A 24642-nucleotide genomic window follows, 5' to 3' on the forward strand; every position below is an offset into this window, starting at 1 on the left:
TACTGAGACACATCTGTCACTAGCCTTGGCACATACAGCATGAAATGGCATCACTTTAAGACCATCCCTTGAAGCACTGTTGACTGGCAGCCGGCCACACTAATTTTACACCCTTCTTGCACAGCTGATTTAGGAAGGGGGCAGGTGATTTGTGCCACTTGATGAATAAAGTTGGCAGAGTACATGATTTTTTCCAGCAACAACTGCAATTGGGGGGCCTGGCATGGTTATGATCACATCGACATGGTCATGCGTGGGCGTGGTACCCTTGTCACTAAGAATGTGCCCCAAATATTTGATCCTGAGGACAAAGAAACTCCACTTTTCCAACCGATAGTGTAAGCCGTTTCCTTGGAGGCATTTAGAAAGGGACTAAAGATTCCTGTGATGTCCCACATGTAACCCAGTAACAATGATATCATCCAAATAACTAATACAGTTGTAAATACTTTTGGAGAATGGCAGGTGCTCTCACAACCCCAAACAGGAAGTGATTGTACCTATTTAAGCCAAATGGCATACATAAGAACATCAGCTGACATGATATATTATTGATAGGCAGTTGGAGATGCAATGTGTGATCAAAAGTATCCGGACATCCCCAAAAAATATGTTTTTCATATTAGGTGCATTGTGCTGCTACCTACTGCCAGGTATTCCATATCAACAGCCTCAGTAGTCATTAGACATCATGAGAGAGCAGAATGGGGTGCTCCACGGAACTCACGGACTTCGAACGTGCTCAGGTGATTGGGTGTCACTTGTGTCATACAAGTGTACAGACTGACCTTGTCTGTTGACTGACAGAGATCGCAAACAGTTGAAGAGGGTCATAATGTGTAATAGGCAGACATCTGTCCAGACCATCACACAGGAATTCCAAACTGCATCAGGATCCACTGCAAGCACTATGACAGTTAGGTGGGTGATGAGAAAACTTGGATTTCATGGTCGAACAGCTGCTCATAAGCCACACAACACGCTGGTAAATGCCAAACGACACCTCATTTGGTGTAAGGAGCATAAACATTGGACAATTGAACAGTGGAAAAACATTGTGTGGAGTGACGAATCATGGTACACAATGGGACAGTCCGATGGCAGTGGGGTGGGTATGGCGAAGGCCCGATGGACGTCATCTGCCAGCGTGTGTGTAGTGCCAACAGTATAAGTTGGAGGCGGTGGTGTTATGGTGTGGTCACGTTTTCCATGGAGGGGTCTTGTACCCCTTGTTGTTTTGCATGGCATTATCACAGAACATGCCTACTTTGATGTTTCAAACACTTTCTTGCTTCCCACTTTTGAAGAGCAATTCGGAGATGGCGATTGCATCTTTCAACACAATCGAGCACCTGTTCATAATGCACGGCCTGTGGTGGAGACATTACATGACAATAACATCCCTGTAATGGACTGTCCTGCACATAGTCCTGACCTGAATCCTATAGAGCACTTTTGGGATGTTTTGGTATGCTGACTTCGTGCCAGGCCTCACCGACCGACATCGATCCTCTCCTCAGTGCAGCACTCCATGAAGAATGGGCTGCCATTCCCCATGAAACCTTCCAGCACCAGACTGAACGTATGCCTGCAAGAGTGGAAGCTGTTATCAAGGCTAAGGCCAATGGAGATCAATGCTGGACTGGGAATTAATAGCAAGCTTAAAAGCACCACACATGTGTAAGGATCTGTTATATTTTTAAGGGTCACTTTAGGTGTCACCCATTGACTGGTGGAAACTATGGAAATAATGCACTGGTCCTGAAGCCTTGCGAGTTCCCCTTGAAATGGAAGCAGGTGAGGTCTACAAAATTTTGGCACAATTGAAGGTTTCACAGAGATGTAGCGGTAAAATTATGTGCACACCTGAGTACTGGATCAAAAATCTCTTTGTATGAAACAAACAGAGCATCAAGTTGAGAAAAAGCTACTGTTTTGGAGACACTGCTTGCCACAGGCATCACAATCCACTCCACAGGCATCACAATCCACTGCATGGTGCAGGCAGCCACTTCTGGCTGTAAAGTCTGTCACAGTACCAATGACGGAGGGTGTTTCTGAACTGCTCAGTTAACATTACAAAAGGGACACTAAAGAATGTTACTCACACAGTAAACTAAGTGGAAGTTATGGTAATTATCTCATGATACCATTTATAAATTTTCCAAACTTGGCTCTTTGCAGAGCATTGGTAGGCCCAACTGTCCTCCTTTATTACAATACTTCATCTCAAAGAAACATTCTGTGTACTGTTCACTGACACAGTGAAATTTCACATCAATATGCTTGCTTCATTTGACTGTGCTGATTTGATCATTTCGATAGCACTTTGAAGCAGTCTCAAAAGATTTATAAGTTGTAAGCACTTCACCAAGACTAGGATTGGACTTGACCAAAGCTTTTGTTGTGACATCCCTGTCAGAGGGAAAGTGCACAATCGCATCCCAAATCAGAGATTCAAAATATAAAAGTTTGTAGCTCTGACATGTGAAAGAGCATTTGCATGCACAACCCTGCAAGTCGGCAGCCCATGCTGCATAAGACTGCCCCCATTGTTTATGGTACTGACTGTACTATAGGCTAGCTGCAACAGGGGTCATCTGCTGTGAACTTCTGTGACAATGACAACTGTTGCTTCCAAAGTTCCACAAACTTGGCATCCATAACATGGGCACGAGTGCTAATGTGTCACTGATGGCATAATATGGTAATAGCTTGTCTGCTGCATTTTTGCTTTTGTCTGTTCACTTTATTACAAATATTATAAGACACACTGATTAAACTACATAAGTTATTTGTATTGCCATCTTTGTACAACAGCAGACCAGTGACACAGACAGTACATACTGTCCCAGATAACTCTCATTTTCTTATTACGCTAGTTGATAACCTTTGGAGACCCTATTGTAAACACTATGTTTTACCAATTCTGTAACACTTTAAACATCCACCCTTAAAATATAATGTTTTCTTTCAATAACTATCACATTTTTAGTTACTCACACAGTAAACTGAAATAACTGAAGTTATGGTAATTGTTTCATGATGCCATTTCTAAATTGTTCATACCTAGGCCTTTGCAGAGCATTGGTAAGTATGTCTGCCAACTGTCCTCTTGTACTACAATACTTTATCTCAAACAAACATTCTCTGTATTGTTCACTAACACAGTGGAATTTCACATCAATATGTTTGCTTCGTCTAACTATGCTGATTTGATAATTTGCAATAGCACTTTGCCTACAAGAAGAATGGTCTTCAGTTCTCTTCTGGATAGCTCATGCAGAAGGGGCTTGATGTGTTTCATTCCTTTGCTGCATTCTGTTGCTGGCATGTACAGGGTGTATCAAAAAGAATCATCTGATTTGGCATGTCTATATTTCTGAAACTAATAAACATATACAATGAATTTTGTTTTCTTGATGAATGGAAACTCCAAAAGTTTTTTTTTTCATACCTTTTCATAGGTTTTCAATATGCCCCCCTTGAGATGCACGGCATATGTCAACGCAGTATTCATATTGTTCCCATACTGCAGCGACCGCGCGTCTTGAGATACAGTTTCCGCAGTTGCTATTATGCGACGTCTCAGTTCATTCATTGTTGTTGGTAATGGAGAGACATAAACAGAGTCTTTTATAAACCCCCAAAAGACAAATACAGTCAGGTCCTGTGACCTTGGAGGCCAGTAATGTAAGGCTGAATCATTTGATCCAGTGCAACCGATCCATGGTTCAGTAATCCTTTGATTTAAAAATTCCTGCACTTCCATATGCCAGTGTGGAGGTGTCCCATCCTGTTGGTAAATGAAGTTCGAATTGGTCTCCAACTGTGGGAAAAGAAAACTATGGCAGATGTGTTCGATGTCTTTATCAGACACTCAGGGATGGCCCAATGATTTGCCTTTACACAAACAAGTTGTTTCTCGGAATTGTTCATGCCATCATCTAATGCTCTGTGCTGTAGGAGAATTCACACCATACCTTGTATGAAAGTCACGCTGAACAGTTGTTACTGTGACCCGCACTGCTCAGAATGTAGAACACAAAACGCTCTCTGTTGTCCCGACACCATTCTTACTAGAACTGAAGTGGGCGCACACTGCTGCTACCTACCGGGAACCACGTAAAACTTAAGAGTTTGTTCCTTCCAATAGTACATTGTTCATATCTCAAATAACATAATAGTTATGATTTTTTCAAATTGGATAATTCTTTTTGATACACCCTGTATTCTGCTTCAGTTGATGAAGTTACACAAAAAAAAAAAAACAACAACAACAACAACAACAACTAATGGGAGCACCATTATAGAGAATAATGTGTGCACTTATACTCTTCCAGTCTTGGAAGTTTGTGCGTAATTACATCACAATACACGTTTAGATGTACAGTATTACCATCTTTTTTCTTACAGAAAAGGCCATACTTTTGTAACCCTCCTTCTCTGGACCTCCTGTGAAGTGGCTCTCACAATTAAATGTAAATCCAAGATCTGGTATCATTTTACATGACCAATATAGAAGATTCTGTGGCTTCACAATAAGAAAATTTAATGTTTTCATCCTCTTCATTTTCTTCACTTGTCTCCCTGTCTGAAATTAATTGAGTGTTCAGTCCTTCAGTTAGTCATATTGGATTTTTTATACTTTCTTCATATGTTGTTCATGATGTAGAAATACTGCATCCTCTGTCCTAATTAATTGTATCCCTACTTATGTATACGGATTTTCAACCACAGACATTTCAAAATTCTTCTTTTGTTTGTTTAGCATCTTTCCAATTTTCTCAAAGCCTTGTTCTGTAATGATTCCATCATCAACATGTACATTTCTGCAGTTGCATATTTAAATATGCACTGATTAGATTTCAACTGAATTAGTCCTTCTGCTTTTAGGAAATCTGAAATGTCAGAAATTTATTTCATCTGACTGGAGCTTGTTTAAGTCCACACAGAGTTTTCTTCAAAGCACTTTTTTCCCTTATCTTTGTGCCCTTCAGGCATCTTCAAGAGTCTCTTCATCCATTTTTCCACAGAAAAAGGTTGTTTTTACATCAAACACTCTCATATAGATATTTTTGTCTGTTGCCACAGAAAACAACAGTCTTAGTGAACTTGTATCTACTACTGGGCTAAATAATTCCTTGAAATCTATATCTTTTTCTTGCTGATCTTGCTGACAACATCTGACAACCAGTCTGACTTTACATTGACCATCATCTCTGACTTCAAAAATCAATTTTGCTTGTCGAAATCTCTTTCCCTATTGTCTTCTTCGGATTCGCCAACTTCCATGTGCCATTCTGTTCAAGTGATGTTGTTTCTTCTTCTATCGCTTTTATCCAGTCTTCTTTATTTGGACCATTAATATAGTCTTCATATGAAAGTAATGCTGTTACATTATCTTCTAATGACACCATTAATAAATATAGACTTCGATCAGAAGTCGGTAAACTAAGGTAGAATATTCAAAATTTCTAGGCATATGCATTGATGATGGATTGAACTGGAAAAAACACACTGAAGATCTGCTGAAACGTTTGAGTTCAGTGACTTATGCTATTAGCGTCACTGCAAATTTTGGCGATATACATCTCAGTAAATTAGCTTACCACACTTATTTTCATTCTCTGCTTTCATATGGCATCATATTCTGGGGTAACTCATCATTGAGTAAAGGAGTGTTCATTGCACAAAAGCGTGTAATCAGAATAATTGCTGGAGCTCATCCAAGATCATCCAGCACACACTTATTTAAAGAGCTAACTGTAGCCTCACAATATATATATATATATATATATATATATATATATATAATAGAGGGAATCGTTCCACGTGGGAAAAATATATTTAAAAAGAAAGATGATGAGACTTACCAAACAAAAGCGCTGGCAGGTCGATAGACACACAGACAAACACAAACATACACACAAAATCTAGCTTTCGCAACCAATGGTTGCCTCGTCAGGAAAGAGGGAAGGAGAGGGAAAGACAAAAGGATTTGGGTTTTAAGGGAGAGGGTAAGGAGTCATTCCAATCCCGGGAGCGGAAAGACTTACCTTAGGGGGAAGAAAGGAGGGAAAAAAGGACAGGTATACACTCGCACACACACACATATCCATCCTCATATGTCTGCTTGTGTCTGTGTATATGAGGATGGATATGTGTGTGTGTGCGAGTGTATACCTGTCCTTTTTTCCCTCCTTTCTTCCCCCTAAGGTAAGTCTTTCCGCTCCCGGGATTGGAATGACTCCTTACCCTCTCCCTTAAAACCCAAATCCTTTTGTCTTTCCCTCTCCTTCCCTCTTTCCTGACGAGGCAACCATTGGTTGCGAAAGCTAGATTTTGTGTGTATGTTTGTGTTTGTCTGTGTGTCTATCGACCTGCCAGCGCTTTTGTTTGGTAAGTCTCATCATCTTTCTTTTTAAATATATATATATATATATATATATATATATATATATATATATATATATATATATATATATATCTAAAAACAAAGATGATGAGACTTACCAAACAAAAGCGCTGGCAGGTCGATAGACACACAAACAAACACAAACATACACACAAAATTCAAGCTTTCGCAACAAACAGTTGCTTCGTCAGGAAAGAGGGAAGGAGAGGGAAAGACGAAAGGATGTGGGTTTTAAGGGAGAGGGTAAGGAGTCATTCCAATCCCGGGAGCGGAAAGACTCACCTTAGGGGGAAAAAAGGACAGGTATGCACTCGCGCACACACACACATATCCATCCGCACATACACAGTCACAAGCAGACATTTGTAAAGGCCTGCTTTACAAATGTCTGCTTGTGTCTGTGTATGTGCGGATGGATATGTATATGTGTGTGTGTGTGTGTGTGTGTGTGTGTGTGTGTGTGTGTGTATACCTGTCCTTTTTTCCCCATAAGGTAAGTCTTTCCGCTCCCAGGATTGGAATGACTCCTTACCCTCTCCCTTAAAACCCACATCCTTTCGTCTTTCCCTCTCCTTCCCTCTTTCCTGACGAAGCAACTGTTTGTTGCGAAAGCTTGAATTTTGTGTGTATGTTTGTGTTTGTTCGTGTGTCTATCGACCTGCCAGCGCTTTTGTTTGGTAAGTCTCATCATCTTTGTTTTTAGATATATTTTTCCCACGTGGAATCTTTCCCTCTATTTTATATATATATATATATATATATATATGTGTGTGTGTCTGTCGACCTGCCAGCACTTTCATTTGGTAAGTCACATCATCTTTGTTTATATATATATATATATATATATATATATATATATATATATATATATATATATTCACTTATGAAATTTGTTATTAACAATCCAAATGAATTCAAAAGTAATAGCAGTGTACATGGCTACAGCACTAAGAGAAAGGATGATTTTCATTACTCAAGGTTAAATCTAACTTGGGCTTAGAAGGGGGTAAATTATGCTGCCACAAAAGTCTTTGTTCACTTACCTAATAGCATCAAAAGTCTGACAATTAGCCATATCGCATTTAAAAGGAAATTAAAAGAATTTCTTAATGGCAACTCCTTCTACTCATTACTTGAATTTTTGGATATAGTAAGTGGGTAATTTCCCCAAGCCCCACAAAAAATATATTAAAAAATATAAAAAATTAAAAATATTAAGTGTATATAATAGTTTGTGTACTGTAATATCTTGTATAGACACCTTTTATTAACCTGACACGTTCCACATCATTATGAAGTGTCGTATTCATGATCTATGGAACAAGTACTAATCTAATATAATCTTTCAAACGTTTCTTCTAATGCGTTCTATTCCTTAAACTGCAGTTTCCTCTTTCTTCATTGCATAATCCTTCTGCTTGATTTTCTTCTTCATTTTCTTGATGCTGAATTTCACTTACTTGAGTGTTAGTGTCATTTGATATTTCACCAATAACAATATTTTTTGTACAGTTTTTTTGAGACACACTGTTCGAATTCAACATCTCTTAAGACAATAATATTTCTTCTGTCTGCATCAAATAGTCTGTAGCCATTTGGAGCACAATCAACAAAGGTAAATTGATTAAATATATAGCTGTGAGTAATCCTTCTCCCCATGATTCTTTCTTCAGTTAACTATTGAAGATCATAGCTGTTACTTCATTAATCATTGTTAGATTTAGTCCCTCTGCTTTCCCACTGAGTTGAAGACTATGAGAAATACTATCATCTACAATAATTCCTTTTTCTTTGCATAGTCATTAGTTTAAGAATTAGCGTGTTCACCACCATTATCATTTTCTATTTCTGGAACTTTCAGTTTTAACTGAATTTCACTTTCTACCACATACTTTCTTATGAATTTTGCAGTTTCTGATTTAAATCTTAACAAATAGGTTGCACAAAAAGGAACGAAATCAACTGATACTGTCATGTAGCATCTGTATCTATTTAATGTTGGAGGATCTCTCTCTCTCTCTCTCTCTCTCTCTCTCTCTCTCTCTCTCTCTCTCTCTCTCCCCCCCCCCCCCACTCCCCCCCCCCCCCCCCTGCTCTCTCTCTCTCTCCACAGATATCAGTGTGTATCATTTGTATCATTTCAAGTAGTCTTGCTATTTCTCTCACTACAGAAACTGGTTTTTTGCTAGCTTAGCTCTCACACAATTTTTCTGCTGAAGATAAACTACTAGGAACTCCATTACACATTCTCTTGCTCACAAGTTCACCTATTGCCATTCATGTTTTTCCTCTGTCAATAGTGATTGCATTTCTAGTTTTATTTCAATTCCTACAATCAATTTCTTGTTTATGGTCCTTTAAATTTGAGTATTTTATCTTCATAGATTTGAACAAAATATTTACTAAAAGTATCAGTGCATTCTACTTAACCAACAGCACTCAGTCATCAGATTTCTACTCATTTTAGAAACACACATAACATCCTTGAGAATACAGTTTTCACCCTGTTGCTACTATTCTCATTTATCCACCTTGTCTGACAGTTTGCACAACATTATCATAGTCTTTCACATTTGTTAACTTCAGCTCTGGATCTACGATATTTCCGAACTGGGGCAAAAATTTAAAATGGCCATTTTTGGACCTGGTTAACTTGACCACTTCATTACACATATGTAAATGCACTATCTGCAATGATGGCTATTTCTTCTCTCGCATTAGCTTTTTCTGACATATTCCCTTTGTTGTATTCGTGTGGAGTAAGTGTCTTCTTTGATCTTTTCTTCACTGATGTCTTCTTTTTTCTTCTCTTCAGCGATGACTTCTTTCATGTTTTCTTTAATATCGTCTTCTTTCTTGTTTCTCCAATGGCTACATTTTGTGTGATGTCTTCAGCATGAAAAATGCTATTTCTGTGTTGTCTTTGTCCTAAAAATAACATTCTTCTCATTTATGTTTGTACTTTTGCAAAGTGGTCATGGCTTGAAAGGCTTCAGTTTTTTGAATTTCATTTTTAAAGTAGTACTCTTCTTCTTTAAAAATGGAATTAAAAAAACTGAAGCCTTTCAAGCCATGACCCCTCTGCAAAAGTACAAAGTAGTACTCTTCTTCTCCCCCCCATGAACCATGGACCTTGCCGTTGGTGGGGAGGCTTGCGAGCCTCAGCGATACAGATAGCCGTACCGTAGGTGCAACCACAACAGAGGGGTATCTGTTGAGAGGCCAGCAAACGTGTGGTTCCTGAAGAGGGGCAGCAGCCTTTCAGTAGTTGCAGGGGCAACAGTCTGGATGATTGACTGATCTGGCCTTGTAACAATAACCAAGACGGCCTTGCTGTGCTGGTACTGCGAACGGCTGAAAGCAAGGGGAAACTACGGCCGTAATTTTTCCCGAGGGCATGCAGCTTTACTGTATGATTAAATGATGATGGCGTCCTCTTGGGTAAAATATTCCGGAGGTAAAATAGTCCCCCATTCGGATCTCCGGGCAGGGACTACTCAAGAGGATGTCGTTATCAGGAGAAAGAAAACTGGCGTTCTACGGATCGGAGTGTGGAATGTCGGGTCCCTTAATCGGGCAGGTAGGTTAGAAAATTTAAAAAAGGAAATGGATAGGTTAAAGTTAGATATAGTGGGAACTAGTGAAGTTCGATGGCAGGAGGAACAAGACTTCTGGTCAGGTGACTACAGGGTTATAAATACAAAATCAGATAAGGGTAATGCAGGAATAGGTTTAATAATGAATAGGAATATAGGAATGCGGGTAAGTTACCACAAACAGCATAGTGAACGCATTATTGTGGCCAAGATAGATACAAAGCCCACACCTACTACAGTAGTACAAGTTTATATGCCAACTAGCTCTGCAGATGACGAAGAAATTGAAGAAATGTATGATGAAATAAAAGAAATTATTCAGATAGTGAAGGGAGATGAAAATTTAGTAGTCATGGGTGACTGGAATTCGAGTGTAGGAAAAGGGAGAGAAGGAAACATAGTGGGTGAATATGGATTGGGGGTAAGAAATGAAAGAGGAAGCCGGCTGGTAGAATTTTGCACAGAGCACAACTTAATCATAGCTAACACTTGGTTTAAGAATCATGAAAGAAGGTTGTATACATGGAAGAACCCTGGAGATACTAAAAGGTATCAGATAGATTATATAATGGTAAGACAGAGATTTAGGAACCAGGTTTTAAATTGCAAGACATTTCCAGGGGCAGATGTGGACTCTGACCATAATCTATTGGTTATGACCTGTAGATTAAAACTGAAGAAACCGCAAAAAGGTGGGAATTTAAGGAGATGGGACCTGGATAAACTGAAAGAACCAGAGGTTGTACAGAGTTTCAGGGAGAGCATAAGTGAACAACTGACAGGAATGGGGGCAAGAAATACAGTAGGAGAAGAATGGGTAGCTTTGAGGGATGAAGTAGTCAAGGCAGCAGAGGATCAAGTAGGTAAAAATACGAGGGCTAGTAGAAATCCTTGGGTAACAGAAGAAATATTGAATTTAATTGATGAAAGGAGAAAATATAAAAATTCAGTAAATGAAGCAGGCAAAAAGGAATACAAACATCTCAAAAATGAGATCAACAGGAAGTGCAAAATGGCTAAGCAGGGATGGCTAGATGACAAATGCAAGGATGTAGAGGCATATCTCACTAGGGGTGAGATAGATAATGCCTACAGGAAAATTAAAGCTACCTTTGGAGAAAACAGAACCACTTGTATGAATATCAAGAAGAGCTCAGATGGAAACCCAGTGCGAAGCAAAGAAAGGAAAGCAGAAAGGTGGAAGGAGCATATAGAGGATCTATATAAGGGGGATGTACTTGAGGACTATATTACGGAAATGGAAGAGAATGTAGATGAAGATGAAATGGGAGATATGATACTGGGTGAAGAGTTTGACAGAGCACTGAAAGACCTCAGTCGAAATAAGGCCCTGAGAGTAGACAACATTCCATTAGAACTACTGAGAGCCTTGGGAGTGCCAGCCTTGACAAAACTCTACCGTCTAGTGAGCAAGATGTATGAGACAGACAAAATACCCTCTGACTTCAACAAGAATATAATAATTCCAATCCCAAAGAAAGCAGGTGTTGACAGATGTGAAAATTACCGTACTGTGAGTTTAATAAATCGCGGTTGCAAAATAATAACATGAATTCCTTACAGACGAATGGAAAAACTGGTAGAAGCAGACCTTGGGGAAGATCAGTTTGGATTCTGTAGAAATGTTGGAACACGTGAGGCAATACTGACCCTATTACTTATCTTAGAAAACAGATTAAGGATAGGCAGACCTAAAGTTTCTAGCATTTGTAGACTTACAGAAAGCTTTTGACAGTGTTGACTGGAATACTCTCTTTCAAATTCTGAATGTGGCAGGGGTCAAATACAGGGAGTGAAAGACTATTTACAATTTGTACAGAAACCAGATGCCAGTTATACGAGTCGAGGGGCACGAAAGGGAAGCGGTGGTTGGGAAGGGAGTGAGACAGGATTGTAGTCTATCCCCGGTGTTATTCAATATGTATATTGAGCAAGCAGTAAAGGAAACAAAAGAAAAGTTCGGAGTAGGAATTAAAATCCATGGAGAAGAGATAAAAACTTTGAAGTTTGCTGATGACATTGTAATTCTGCCATAGACAGCAAAGGACCTGGAAGAGCAGTTGAACGGAATGAACAGTGAAAGGAGGATATAAGATAAACATCAACAAAAGCAAAACGAGGATAATGGAATGTAGTCGAATTAAGTCAGGTGATGTTGAGGGAATTAGATTAGGTAATGAGACACTTAAAGTAGTAGATGAGTTTAGCTATTTTGGGGAGCATAATAACTGATGATGGTCAAAGTAGAGAGGATATAAAATGTAGACTGGCAATGACAAGGAAAGCATTTGTGAAGAAGAGAAATTTGTTAACATCGAGTATAGATTTAAGTGTCAGGAAGTCGTTTCTGAAAGTATTTGTATGGAGTGTAGCCATGTATGGAAGTGAAACAAGGACGATAAACAGTTTGGACAAGAAGAGAATAGAAGCTTCCGAAATTTGTGCTACAGAAGAATGCTGAAGATTATATGGGTAGATCACATAACTAATGAGGAGGTATTGAATAGAATTGGGGGAGAAGAGAAATTTGTAGCACAACTTGACTAGAAGAAGGGATCGGTTGGTAGGACATGTTCTGAGGCATCAAGGGATCACCAATTTAGTATTGGAGGGCAGCGCGGATGGTAAAAATCTTAGAGGGAGAGCAAGAGAGAATTACACTAAGCAGATTCGGAAGGATGTAGGTTGCAGTAGGTACTGGGAGATGAAGAAGCTTGCACAGGATAGAGTAGCATGGAGAGCTGCATCAAACCAATCTCAGGACTGAAGACCACAACAACAACAACAACAACAACTCTTCTTCTGTGTGGTTATTTTCCTTGAGAATAGGACAGCAGTGTTTCTTCTAAGGCTTCTTGCAGTCTCTTGCAAAATGTCCAATTCCACCACAATTGTTACAAATTAGAGCCTTTCTTTTATTTTTGTTAAAACAAACATCGAAGGCAATACTCTCTTCTTGATTATTAGTTTTCAATTGTTCATTGAGCCTTGCAAACAGATTGTCACCCACTGGGTGACAAATCCCATGCTGAAGAAAAGTGTTCGAATTCATCTAGCAAAATAAACAGTACCTGGGTATGGTACCTGATATCATTTCTGACTGTAGTCAATTCATTCAAATGCTATGTTCTGCAGTGCATATGTGTTACTCATCATGTCTCTAATTTTATCATATTTGAAACTCTAAAATTCTTGAAGCAACTGCAGAGTTCTTTGAGAAATGTCTCTTTTGTAAATTTCTTTAACTTTATTGCATGTAGCCTTGGAAGTTTCACAATCCAACCCATGTGACGTTACCTTTTCCTCAACTGTTCTCATACAATGTTTCACCTTGCTGTCCCATTGCTGACATTTCTTCTTTTTTTCTTCTGTTTCGCATTTTTCAAGCAATTACGCCCAATATACAATATCATACAGATCATGCATAATAACACACACACACACACACACACACACACACACAAGAAACTGCAGTCTCATGATACAGTGTGGTTTTGGTTTCAATTGCCTGCGACTGCAGTTAAGTGTGTGAGTTGCATTTGTGTGTGTGTGTGTGTGTGTGTGTGTGTAAGAGAGAGAGAGAGAGTCTAGTCTATTGTTGACAAAGGCCTTAATGGCCAAAAGCTTTATTTGTGACTGTCTTTTTGTTGTGCCTATCTGCGCTCAGCACCTCCGCTATGTGGTGAGTAGCAATGTTTGCTATATAGTTTTTAAAGGTCTTTCAAAATCTTTGGAACATTATTCATGTAAGTCAGAAACAAGATCTGACCCATTACTGATCTCTGTGGCTTTTCATATGTTATGTTCCCTAATTCAGAGCTTCATTTCATGCCTGTGAAACAATTTGTTAATGAGATATTCTGCTTTCTGGTGAGAAGGTAAGAGTCCATCCATGCACAAGGGATGCTGTTAATGCAATACCACTTTAGTTGGCTATGTGAAATTTTCTTATCCATAAAATCAAAGGCTTTGGCAATCTCAAAGTTCATGTTTAGCTCTGTTAGAACTTCACTTGCTTTCTCAGTGGAGAATCTTTCACAAAAGACAAACTGAGGGGTAGTTCACAAATTCTGATTGGTTAAACAAGTCATTCTTGTGTCATGGCCACTGTCTCAAACACTTCTGAAAGAAACTGGAAGAGTGATGTGTGATACAGGTCTCTAATTAAAGGTGGTTTTCTTCATCCAGTTGCCTTGATGGGTTTTACTACAGCTTATTCTAGTCTGTCAGGAAATATGCCTTCAGTCATTCATTGGTTATGAATGATAGGTTAAGGCTACTCATATTATGTCAAAACAAGATTTTTACACTGTACTAGAAGAATCATCACAGTCTGCATAATTACTATTTTTGATATGAATATAATAGAAGGAAACATTCCACATGCGAAAAATATATCTAAAAAGAAAGATGATGAGACTTACCAAACAAAAGCGCTGGCAGGTCGATAGACACACAAACAAACACAAACATACACACAATATTCAAGCTTTCGCAACAAACAGTTGCTTCGTCAGGAAAGAGGGAAGGAGAGGGAAAGACGAAAGGATGTGGGTTTTAAGGGAGAGGGTAAGGAGTCATTCCAATCCCGGGAACGGAAAGACTTACCTTAGGGGGAAAAAAGGACAGGTATGCACTCGCACACACACACATATCCATCCGCATATACACAGACACAAGCAGACATTTAAAATGTCTCCTTTTTTCCCCCTAAGGTAAGTCTTTCCGTTCCTGGGATTGGAATGACTCCTTACCCTCTCCCTTAAAACCCACATCCTTTCGTCTTTCCCTCTCCTTCCCTCTTTCCTGATGAAGCAACCATTTGTTGCGAAAGCTTGAATTTTGTGTGTATGTTTGTGTTTGTTTGTGTGTCTATCGACCTGCCAGTGCTTTTGTTTGGTAAGTCTCATCATCTTTCTTTTTAGATATAATTACTATTTTTTTGTGTCTTGATAAATTTTTTAATGTGCTCAGGTGTTGTAGTTTTGAAACTAATGTCTGTTGGTGGTACATGCAGTGTCTGTTCAAGAAAATGCAGTGCATCTCTATTAGGTTCTTTATTACTGGGTGAGTGTTTGCTGCCGCTGTGAAAAAGTAATAATTGAATTCCATACCCAGTGGTTTGAAAATTCACCAATTCTGCCATAGTTATTTTCTGGGGGCCCAGCCCAGTTTCACTAGGGGCACTATTTTGTATTTCTTTTGTTAATAATGTTCCAAATAGTTGTCACCTCAGTCTTTGAAAGCTCACAGGTAGTTTTAAATGAAAGCTTTGACATAACTATAATCAGTTTTTTTAACAGAGCTCAGAAAAGCTATTTGTTACTATTTAAAAAATCAGTGTTGAACGTAATATTTAAGGAAAACTGAATTATGGTACTGCAGCTATTTGAAGTATGAATTCTAAGTACATGGAAAAGAAGAGCTTTTAATTCATTGGAAAGTTAGGCTTTTGGATAAATGTCTAACAAAAAAACTTACCTAGAGTGCAGGCATAAAATATAATCATGCATATCTACTGATTAGTTACAACAATCCTGATTCTTCAACTACTTATATTTATTCCTTAATATCTATAGTAAATGTAAAACTTTCTTGGATTAAGCGTAATTATTACAGTGTAGTTAAACATGTGTTCTTTGCAGTGGCACTTTAATTGCTGCAGTCCTGTCAAAACTGAATCTTTCAGGCAATATTTTCAGACTGAAGATCATAACAGATTATAAAGAAGAGATATGGAGTCACATGAAGGCAGTAACATGGAATGGTGTCTTTCAAGCAACAAATTTCAATGTAATAATGTTTTAACATGTAATATAGAAGTAGTAGTAGTAGTAGTAGTAGTAGTAGTAGTAGTGTACTACCACCACAATACCAAAACAACAACGATGACAAGAAGAAAGTAATTGAAGGATGAGGTTTCCACATTAGTCAATATTTCACAGGCATCAAACAACTTACCATAATGGTACACAAGTGTTCTCAGATCAGGATGGGGTCTGTAGTCTGGTTGGACTAACCAACCATCAAATTCATCTTGCACCTGTTGTAGACACGCTGGCAGTGCTGCTAGACATGCTAACTCTAGAGCCACTATTCGCAGTCTCCTGCAACATATTAACAGTTACATTGTTACATATTCACAATCAAACCAAACTGACCATTGTGCTCAATGATTTTAAAGTATCACCATTTCTGCTACTACTATTATCTGGGAACTATTTTTGTCTCACTGTTTTTATCTGTAGGTTGTTTAATAATTTTCCAGATTATTTATTTTTGTTTATTCCAGAAGCTTTAATCTGTCAGGAAATTTCATGTCAGTGCACACCTCACTGTGAAGCGAAAACTCATTTTATGAGCAGGATAAATAATAATTTTCACTGTAAACAGGCATCTATTCTTACATCATGTGGATACTTGTTTTTATGTATTTCTTATCAATGTAGTTGTGCAAATATCAAGGAAACTGGATTAGATACACAATAGCTATGAGGACCATTCAGAAAGTAGAGAATGTTTTGTTTTGACATGCGACCATATCCCCGACCACCACTGCCAACTGACCACTGCCCTAGATACCCATCGGCTTCAGTTTGGCAGCAGCTCAATTGAATATAGTTGATTAATACTTAGCTCTGTGACTTTAAAATGTATGATAATGTTATTAACTTTTACAGTGCATGCAAGTCCAACCTATCAAAATTTGCAGACAGGTAACTGAGGTTTACGGTAATGTGATGAACGAAGCATCAGTTTAGAAGTGGTGCGTCACTTTTGTTAGTGGACAGAAGAATGTTCATGACAAAGATCGCTCAGGCCGGCCCTCAGTGGTGACTGGAAGACTCCAAGCAATGACTGAGACAAAAATCCAAGATGATAGATGTTCGTAATTAGTAGTAAACTGCAATGGCCTATTGTCAGATGCTTTAATGGCTTTGCCACACCATTAAAACAATTGGCACAGAATGCTAACCAGTGGAGTCATTCTCCTCCATAATAATGCAAGTCTGCATGCAGCGGGAGTGACACAGGACTTGCTTGAGCGATATCAGTGGGAAATGTTTCAACATCTGCCATACAGTCCAGACTTAGTTCCAAGTGATTATCACTCCTTCTCCAAACTGAGAGATTGTTTTGAGTGGAAAATGCTGTGGAAGTGATGATGAACTTAAAGAAGCCATTACTCATTAGCAATTTATCATTTGGCAGCTACTGAGTATGCGGAAGGCATTGAAAAGTTGGTAAAACGGTACAACAAGTGCTTCATTTAGGATTGTTAACTTGACTATGTAGAAAAGTAGCTTGGGTATCAAATTGTATGTAAAATACAGTTTTGTTTATTTATAGCACACCAAAAATTACTCTCTTTGCTTATGAGTCTTATGAATAGCAATTTTTTATTTCCATTTTAGCCTGTATAATCACAAAACTGATTTCCAGCTTTATATTCTCCTTGTTGTCAAACCACATGCCCAGGTATCAAAGATTCTCTACTTTAGAAAATCTCTAACCTCCATCTTGATGTGGGGCACTATGTGTTGCTCCTCTGGAAGGAACCATTATATTTATCTGTTCAGCACTGAGTTTGATGCAAAATTTGCTTGCATTATTAGGTAAGTCCTCCATTACCTCTACCATCTCAGCTTGAGACTTTATAATATCTTCTGCATGTGCTAAAATATGGATTCACTCACTCAAATTGGTGCATTCTCCATTCGTCTGATGGCTTTCTCAAGCACTACATTGAACAGTATTGGTAGAACAGTATTAGCTCGATGAAAATCTTTGTGTCAAAGGCCTATTAAAATTTCTTATTAAAGATAACTGGATGGAAACAGCAGTATATGCATTAACAAGAGGCAATTGCGAGGTTAGGAAATGATCTTCAAGGCTGATAAACTCCGTGACATAAGTAAATAAGTGTGCAATTTATATATAACTCAGGTAACAGTCAAGTGTTTATATAGTCTGAAGAATTAGTTTGTAATAACTGCTTCTCTTTCTTACATGTACCTTAACTTGTTGTGCATCCCTGAAGATACTTTTCAATGAAGGAATCTCCCTAAGATTGTGAATGACTGTGTGATAAGTTAAATCTGTGTGCCTGGCAGTGGTTCAAACAACACACCTTTTGCAGGCTGTACCCTTACAAACAGAGCCACCTGAGTACAATTTGTGGATCAACGCACAACTTCAACCTGTCACTTGGCCCCACACCATATTTTACAAATTTGTTTAACTTCCTAATATAAAGTTATGCCCATTAAAGACTGAGAATTTATTCAGACTTGCACCTTTAACTACAATCTACCTTAACAATATATAGAAGATAATTTAAACAACATACTCATAATCTAAATCAATAAGGCTTGACTTAAATTTAGATTCAAGACCTTACAAGAACGAAACCATTGTATTACTGCTTGAACATTTGCCTTTTTTCTTTGAAGTTGTATTTTTTATCAGAATGTGTTTGTCACTTTAAATGCAGATCATACCTCTGTAGATGCTCATCAGTGTCATTAACATTCCAAGCTAGAGAATTATAAACATCTTCTATCTGTTCCTGCAAATAAACCTGAAAAACAAGTACATCATTTCAGTTATGAGAATTCTAAGTTCAGTACAGACTGGAGCTATTACTTAACAGAACTTATGAACTTTTAAGGATAAAGTTCAAAGAAATAAGCATTTTATTGTTTTATGTATGCTTTTGTTGACTTTTTACACAGACATTTCAGGAAATAGATGTGTTTTTATCATTTACAATTGAAATTCTAAGAAACATGTAATAACTCAGTATGTAAAAAATACATTCTGTGAATAAATTTAATTTAAAACACTTCAAATCTTTTACCAAGAAAAACAACGTGTACCGTAACTAAAATATTTGTTGTTAGTTATGGTATGCTGCTTCTGTCAGACTTTGAGAAAAAAAAAGAGCAACATCACCAACATGTTGTTTCAGTAGAAACAACACTGCTACTACATTTTAAACTATGTACCTGTTGTTAAATTTCTGTACCTATCAGCCCATTTTAGTTGTCCCAGTTTTCACAGCTGGTAATTAAAAAATAGTCATCTGTGTTGAATATTAACAATTTGCTTACATCATTATAACAAGTCAACAATCTAAATCAGGTCTAATGAAATAAGTGAGCCTAGTGTTAGTCATCTATAATCAAGAACAATTTCTGAAAATTTCAGTCTTCATAGAGGTTAAACATCAATTATATTTCCATACGCTGACAAAGAAGTCATCATTATCATCCTGTCTCTTGGTCTTTTTCCCTTTTTTATTTTGTTTATCTCCCTGGGTGTCCTCTCTTTCATTCACTTGACAGGTGCATACAATCATATTTAAGTCTTGATTCCTCCTATAATAGTTCCTCCTACATTAATTCCTTGATTCTCTCTTTCCTGAACCTGCCATAATTGTCACTTCAATACTATTTTTCAAGAATTTCATCTCACTAGCTTGTATTTCGCTTGTCTCTCTTCCTATCATTACCCAGGTGCATGAAGCATGTCAGGATTGGTGCGTACCACATTCAATACATAACCCTTTTGCTATTTTGAGAGACATCCTTGCTCCCTATCAGACTTCTAATGCTGTTCTGGAATGAGCTCCACTCATATATATCTCTGTTATTTCTTCCATTCTCCTGTATTAATCTTCCCAGATATTTTTAAACTCTCCACCTTCCTCAGTCATTCCCCACCAGTTGTTATTCCACTGATGACTCTACCCTTCTTCCTGGTTGTGATCATCATTTCACACTTAACTTATGCTAAATTTCATTCCATGTTGTTGTTGTGGTCTTCAGTCCAGAGACTGGTTTGATGCAGCTCTCCACGCTACTCTATCCTGTGCATATCCCAGTACCTACTGCAACCTACATCCTTCTGAATCTGCTTAGTGTAATTCTCTCTTGCTCTCCCTCTAAGATTTTTACCATCCGCGCTGCCCTCCAATACTAAATTGGTGATCCCTTGATGCCTCAGAACATGTCCTACCAACCGATCCCTTCTTCTAGTCAAGTTGTGCTACAAATTTCTCTTCTCCCCCAATTCTATTCAATACCTCCTCATTAGTTATGTGATCTACCCATATAATCTTCAGCATTCTTCTGTAGCACAAATTTCGGAAGCTTCTATTCTCTTCTTGTCCAAACTGTTTATCGTCCTTGTTTCACTTCCATACATGGCTACACTCCATACAAATACTTTCAGAAACGACTTCCTGACACTTAAATCTATACTCGATATTAACAAATTTCTCTTCTTCACAAATGCTTCCCTTGTCATTGCCAGTCTACATTTTATATCCTCTCTACTTTGACCATCATCAGTTATTATGCTCCCCAAAATAGCTAAACTCATCTACTACTTTAAGTGTCTCATTACCTAATCTAATTCCCTCAACATCACCTGACTTAATTCGACTACATTCCATTATCCTCGTTTTGCTTTTGTTGATGTTTATCTTATATCCTCCTTTCACTGTTCATTCCGTTCAACTGCTCTTCCAGGTCCTTTGCTGTCTATGGCAGAATTACAAAGTCATCAGCAAACTTCAAAGTTTTTATTTCTTCTCCATGGATTTTAATTCCTACTCCGAACTTTTCTTTTGTTTCCTTTACTGCTTGCTCAATATACATATTGAATAACACCGGGAATAGACTACAATCCTGTCTCACTCCCTTCTCAACCACCGCTTCCCTTTCGTGCCCCTCGACTCATATAACTGCCATCTGGTTTCTGTACAAATTGTAAATAGTCTTTCACTCCCTGTATTTGACCCCTGCCACATTCAGAATTTGAAAGAGAGTATTCCAGTCAACACTGTCAAAAGCTTTCTGTAAGTCTACAAATGCTAGAAACTTAGGTCTGCCTATCCTTAATCTGTTTTCTAAGATAAGTCATAGGGTCAGTATTGCCTCATGTGTTCCAACATTTCTACAGAATCCAAACTGATCTTCCCCAAGGTCTGCTTCTACCAGTTTTTCCATTCGTCTGTAAGGAATTCATGTTATTATTTTGCAACCGCGATTTATTAAACTCACAGTACGGTAATTTTCACATCTGTCAACACCTGCTTTCTTTGGGATTGGAATTATTATATTCTTGTTGAAGTCAGAGGGTATTTTGTCTGTCTCATACATCTTGCTCACTAGACGGTAGAGTTTTGTCAAGGCTGGCACTCCCAAGGCTCTCAGTAGTTCTAATGGAATGTTGTCTACACTCAAGGCCTTATTTCGACTGAGGTCTTTCAGTGCTCTGTCAAACTCTTCACCCAGTATCATATCTCCCATTTCATCTTCATCTACATTCTCTTCCATTTCCATAATATAGTCCTCAAGTACATCCCCCTTATATAGATCCTCTATATGCTCCTTCCACCTTTCTGCTTTCCCTTCTTTGCTTCGCACTGGGTTTCCATCTGAGCTCTTCTTGATATTCATACAAGTGGTTCTGTTTTCTCCAAAGGTAGCTTTAATTTTCCTGTAGGCATTATCTATCTCACCCCTAGTGAGATATGCCTCTACATCCTTGCATTTGTCCTCTAGCCATCCCTGCTTAGCCATTTTGCACTTCCTGTTGATCTCATTTTTGAGATGTTTGTATTTCTTTTTGCCTGCTTCATTTACTACATTTTCATATTTTTTCCTTTCATCAGTTAAATTCAATATATCTTCTGTTACCCACGGATTTCTACTAGCCTTTGTCTTTTTACCTACTTAATCCTCTGCTGCCTTCACTATTTCATTCCTCAAAGCTACCCATTCTTCTCCTACTGTATTTCTTTCCCCCATTCCTGTCAATCGTTCCCTAATGCTCTCCCTGAAACTCTCTAGAACCACTGGTTCTTTAAGTTTATCCAGGTCCCATCTCCTTAAATTTCCACCTTTTTGCAGTTTCTTTAGTTTTAATCTACAGTTCATAACCATTAGATTGTGATCAGAGCCCACATCTGCCCCTGGAAACGTCTTACAATTTAAAATCTGGTTCCGAAATTGTGTAATCTATCTGAAACCTTCCATTATCTCTAGGCCTCTTCCATGCATACAACCTTCTTTAATAATTGTTGAATCAAGTGTTAGCTATGATTAAGTAATGCTCTGTGCAAAATTCTACTAGGTGGCTTCCTATTTCACTTCCCCCCATTCCATATTCACCTACTACGTTTCCTTCTCTTCCTTTTCCTACTATCGAATTCCAGTCAGCCATGACTATAAAATTTTCATCTCCCTTCACTATCTGAATAATTTCTTTTATCTCATCATACATTTCATCCATCTCTTCAGCATCTGTGGAGCTAGTTGGCATATAAACTTGCACTACTGTGGTACATGTGGGCTTCGTGTCTGTCTTAGCTACAATAATGTGATCACTATGCTGTCTGTAGCAGCTTACCCGCATTCCTATTTTTTTTATTCATTATTGAACCTACTCCTGCGTTACCCCTATTTGATTTTGTATTTATAACTCTGTATTCATCTGACCAGAAGTCCTGTTCCTCCTGCCACCAACTTCACTAATTCCCACTAACTTCAACCTATCCATTTCCCTTTTTAAATTTTCAAACCTACCTGCCCGATTAAGGGATCTGACATTCCATGCTCCGATCTGTAGAACACCAGTTTTCTTTCTCCTGATAATGACGTCCTCCTAAGTAGTCCTCACCAGGAGATCTGAATGGGGGACTATTTTACCTCCAGAATATTTTACCCAAGAGGCAACATCACCATTTAACCATACAGTAAAGCTGCATGCCCTTAGGAAAAATTACAGCTGTAGTTTCTTCTTGCTTTCAGCTGTTTGCAGTACCAGCACAGCAAGGCCATTTTGGTTAGTGTTACAAGGCCAGATCAGTCCATCATCCAGACTGTTACCCTGCAACCACTGAAAAGGCTGCTGCCCCTCTTCAGGAACCACTCGTTTGTCTGGCCTCTCAACAGATACCCCTCCATCATGGTTGCACCTACGGTAACGCTATCTGTGTTGCTGAGGCATGCCAGCCTCCCCACGAATGGCAAGGTCCATGGTTCATGGGGGGTTCATTCCATATCCTTGTGGTATTCATTGGCATCTGTTCAACTGTTCCTGGGCTTACTCTTCCATGTTTCCCAAAATCATCAAATTGTCTGCAAACACATTGCTTTCATCTTTTCTTAACCAATTACGACAGTAAAGAGTGATGGTGAAAATGCATTTTCCTGCCTCAAGTCATTCTTCTGTTCTCCCAATTTAACCTCTCTCCTCCCATTTTCACACAGCTCACATTCCCTTTGTCTATTTCTCTTATCCTCTGTACTTTGCTTTTCTACTACTGTGCTCTACACAGGCTTCTTCATATGGTATCATGTGCTCTTCTATCACCCAATAAGGTTGCCAGTAAATCCATTCTATACTCCTAGGGGTGTCCCTGTAGCTGTTTACAGAAAAATTAGATGTACTGTGGACATTCCTACTCTGAGCCCATGTTGTCATTCTCTTATCCTTCGTTTTTTTACTCAAATTTGTGTTTCCAAAACTGAATTCATGTTTCCAACACTTTCTCAAAGATCTTTGCACAATGGGTCATCAGTGTGATTCTTTGATACTTTTTGCACTCTTTCCTATTACCTTTTGAGAAGAGTGAGATAATTATTCCTTCTTCCAGTCTTCTTAGGTCCTCACAATTTCCCACACAGTTTTCATAACCTCATTGAGCCACTGTATCCTCACTGCTCCTGCTGCTCTCACCATCTCTGCACTAGCTCATCCAAACCTGATGCCTTTCCTCCTCTCCTCTTTTTCAGTGTATCTTCAACTTCTCTCCTCCTCCTCTTCTTCTTCTTCTTCTTCTCCTCCTCCTCCTTCTTCCTTCAGGCCTTCATTTGGGTTCAAGAATCTTCAAAATACTCCCTCCACATGATCTTGTTTTCCTTTTTATTTTTCACATCTTGGCCATTTTTATTTGCCATCCCACCTCTTATTTTTAATCAAAATTATGGGAAAGGAAGAGATGAAGCATCTTCCTATACACTAATATCCCTCATGTCCATGGCATTGCTGCACTACCTCTCTCATCATCCTGCAGACTCCAACCACCTCATTCCTTTATACATGACCAATTATATCCTTGCCCAAAATTAATTCTACCTAGGGGTAGATACACAGACAAATCCACTTGCACAGTCCTTTCGTATGCCAACCTGTTTATGGGGCAGCTACAGCAAACCTTCCTTGTCAACCAAGATCTGATTCAGGTTCATTGATGATAACCTTCACAATGTTGACTCTGTCCTTATTCATCAACATTTTAGGACCTTCACTCTTGTCTGTTTCACCTCATCCTCTTCGGCTCACCATGACACCTTCCTGGGTATTGAGCTCTGTCTCACCAATGACTCTATAAAAACCTCCATACACTTAGAGCTCATTGACCTGCAACAGTACATCTATTTTGACAGCTACTATCCTTTCCACATCAAAAGGCTCTCCTATACAGCCTAGCCACATGTAGACGGTGGCTCTGCAGTGATAAGAAATCCCTTGCCCAGTACGCTGAAGATCTTATTAAGGTCTTCATGAATAGGCTGTAAGTCACAAACATAT

The 24642-nt window shown here is 38.5% G+C and overlaps 1 protein-coding gene across 1 annotated transcript in view; it reads right to left on the reverse strand.

The window, feature by feature from the left end:
• LOC126158956 (glutamyl aminopeptidase-like) overlaps positions 1-24642 on the reverse strand; it is a 478517-nt gene that overhangs the window by 13670 nt on the left and 440205 nt on the right. Inside the window, exons 14-15 of the mRNA XM_049916478.1 lie at positions 18537-18616; positions 15997-16142 (exon numbers count right to left, since the gene is read on the reverse strand). Of these exons, the coding sequence (XP_049772435.1) occupies positions 15997-16142; positions 18537-18616 (226 nt within the window). The remainder of the gene's footprint in view (positions 1-15996; positions 16143-18536; positions 18617-24642) is intronic.

The sequence above is a fragment of the Schistocerca cancellata genome, chromosome 2 (genome assembly GCF_023864275.1).
Source record: "Schistocerca cancellata isolate TAMUIC-IGC-003103 chromosome 2, iqSchCanc2.1, whole genome shotgun sequence".
NCBI classification, from domain to species: Eukaryota; Metazoa; Arthropoda; class Insecta; order Orthoptera; family Acrididae; genus Schistocerca; species Schistocerca cancellata.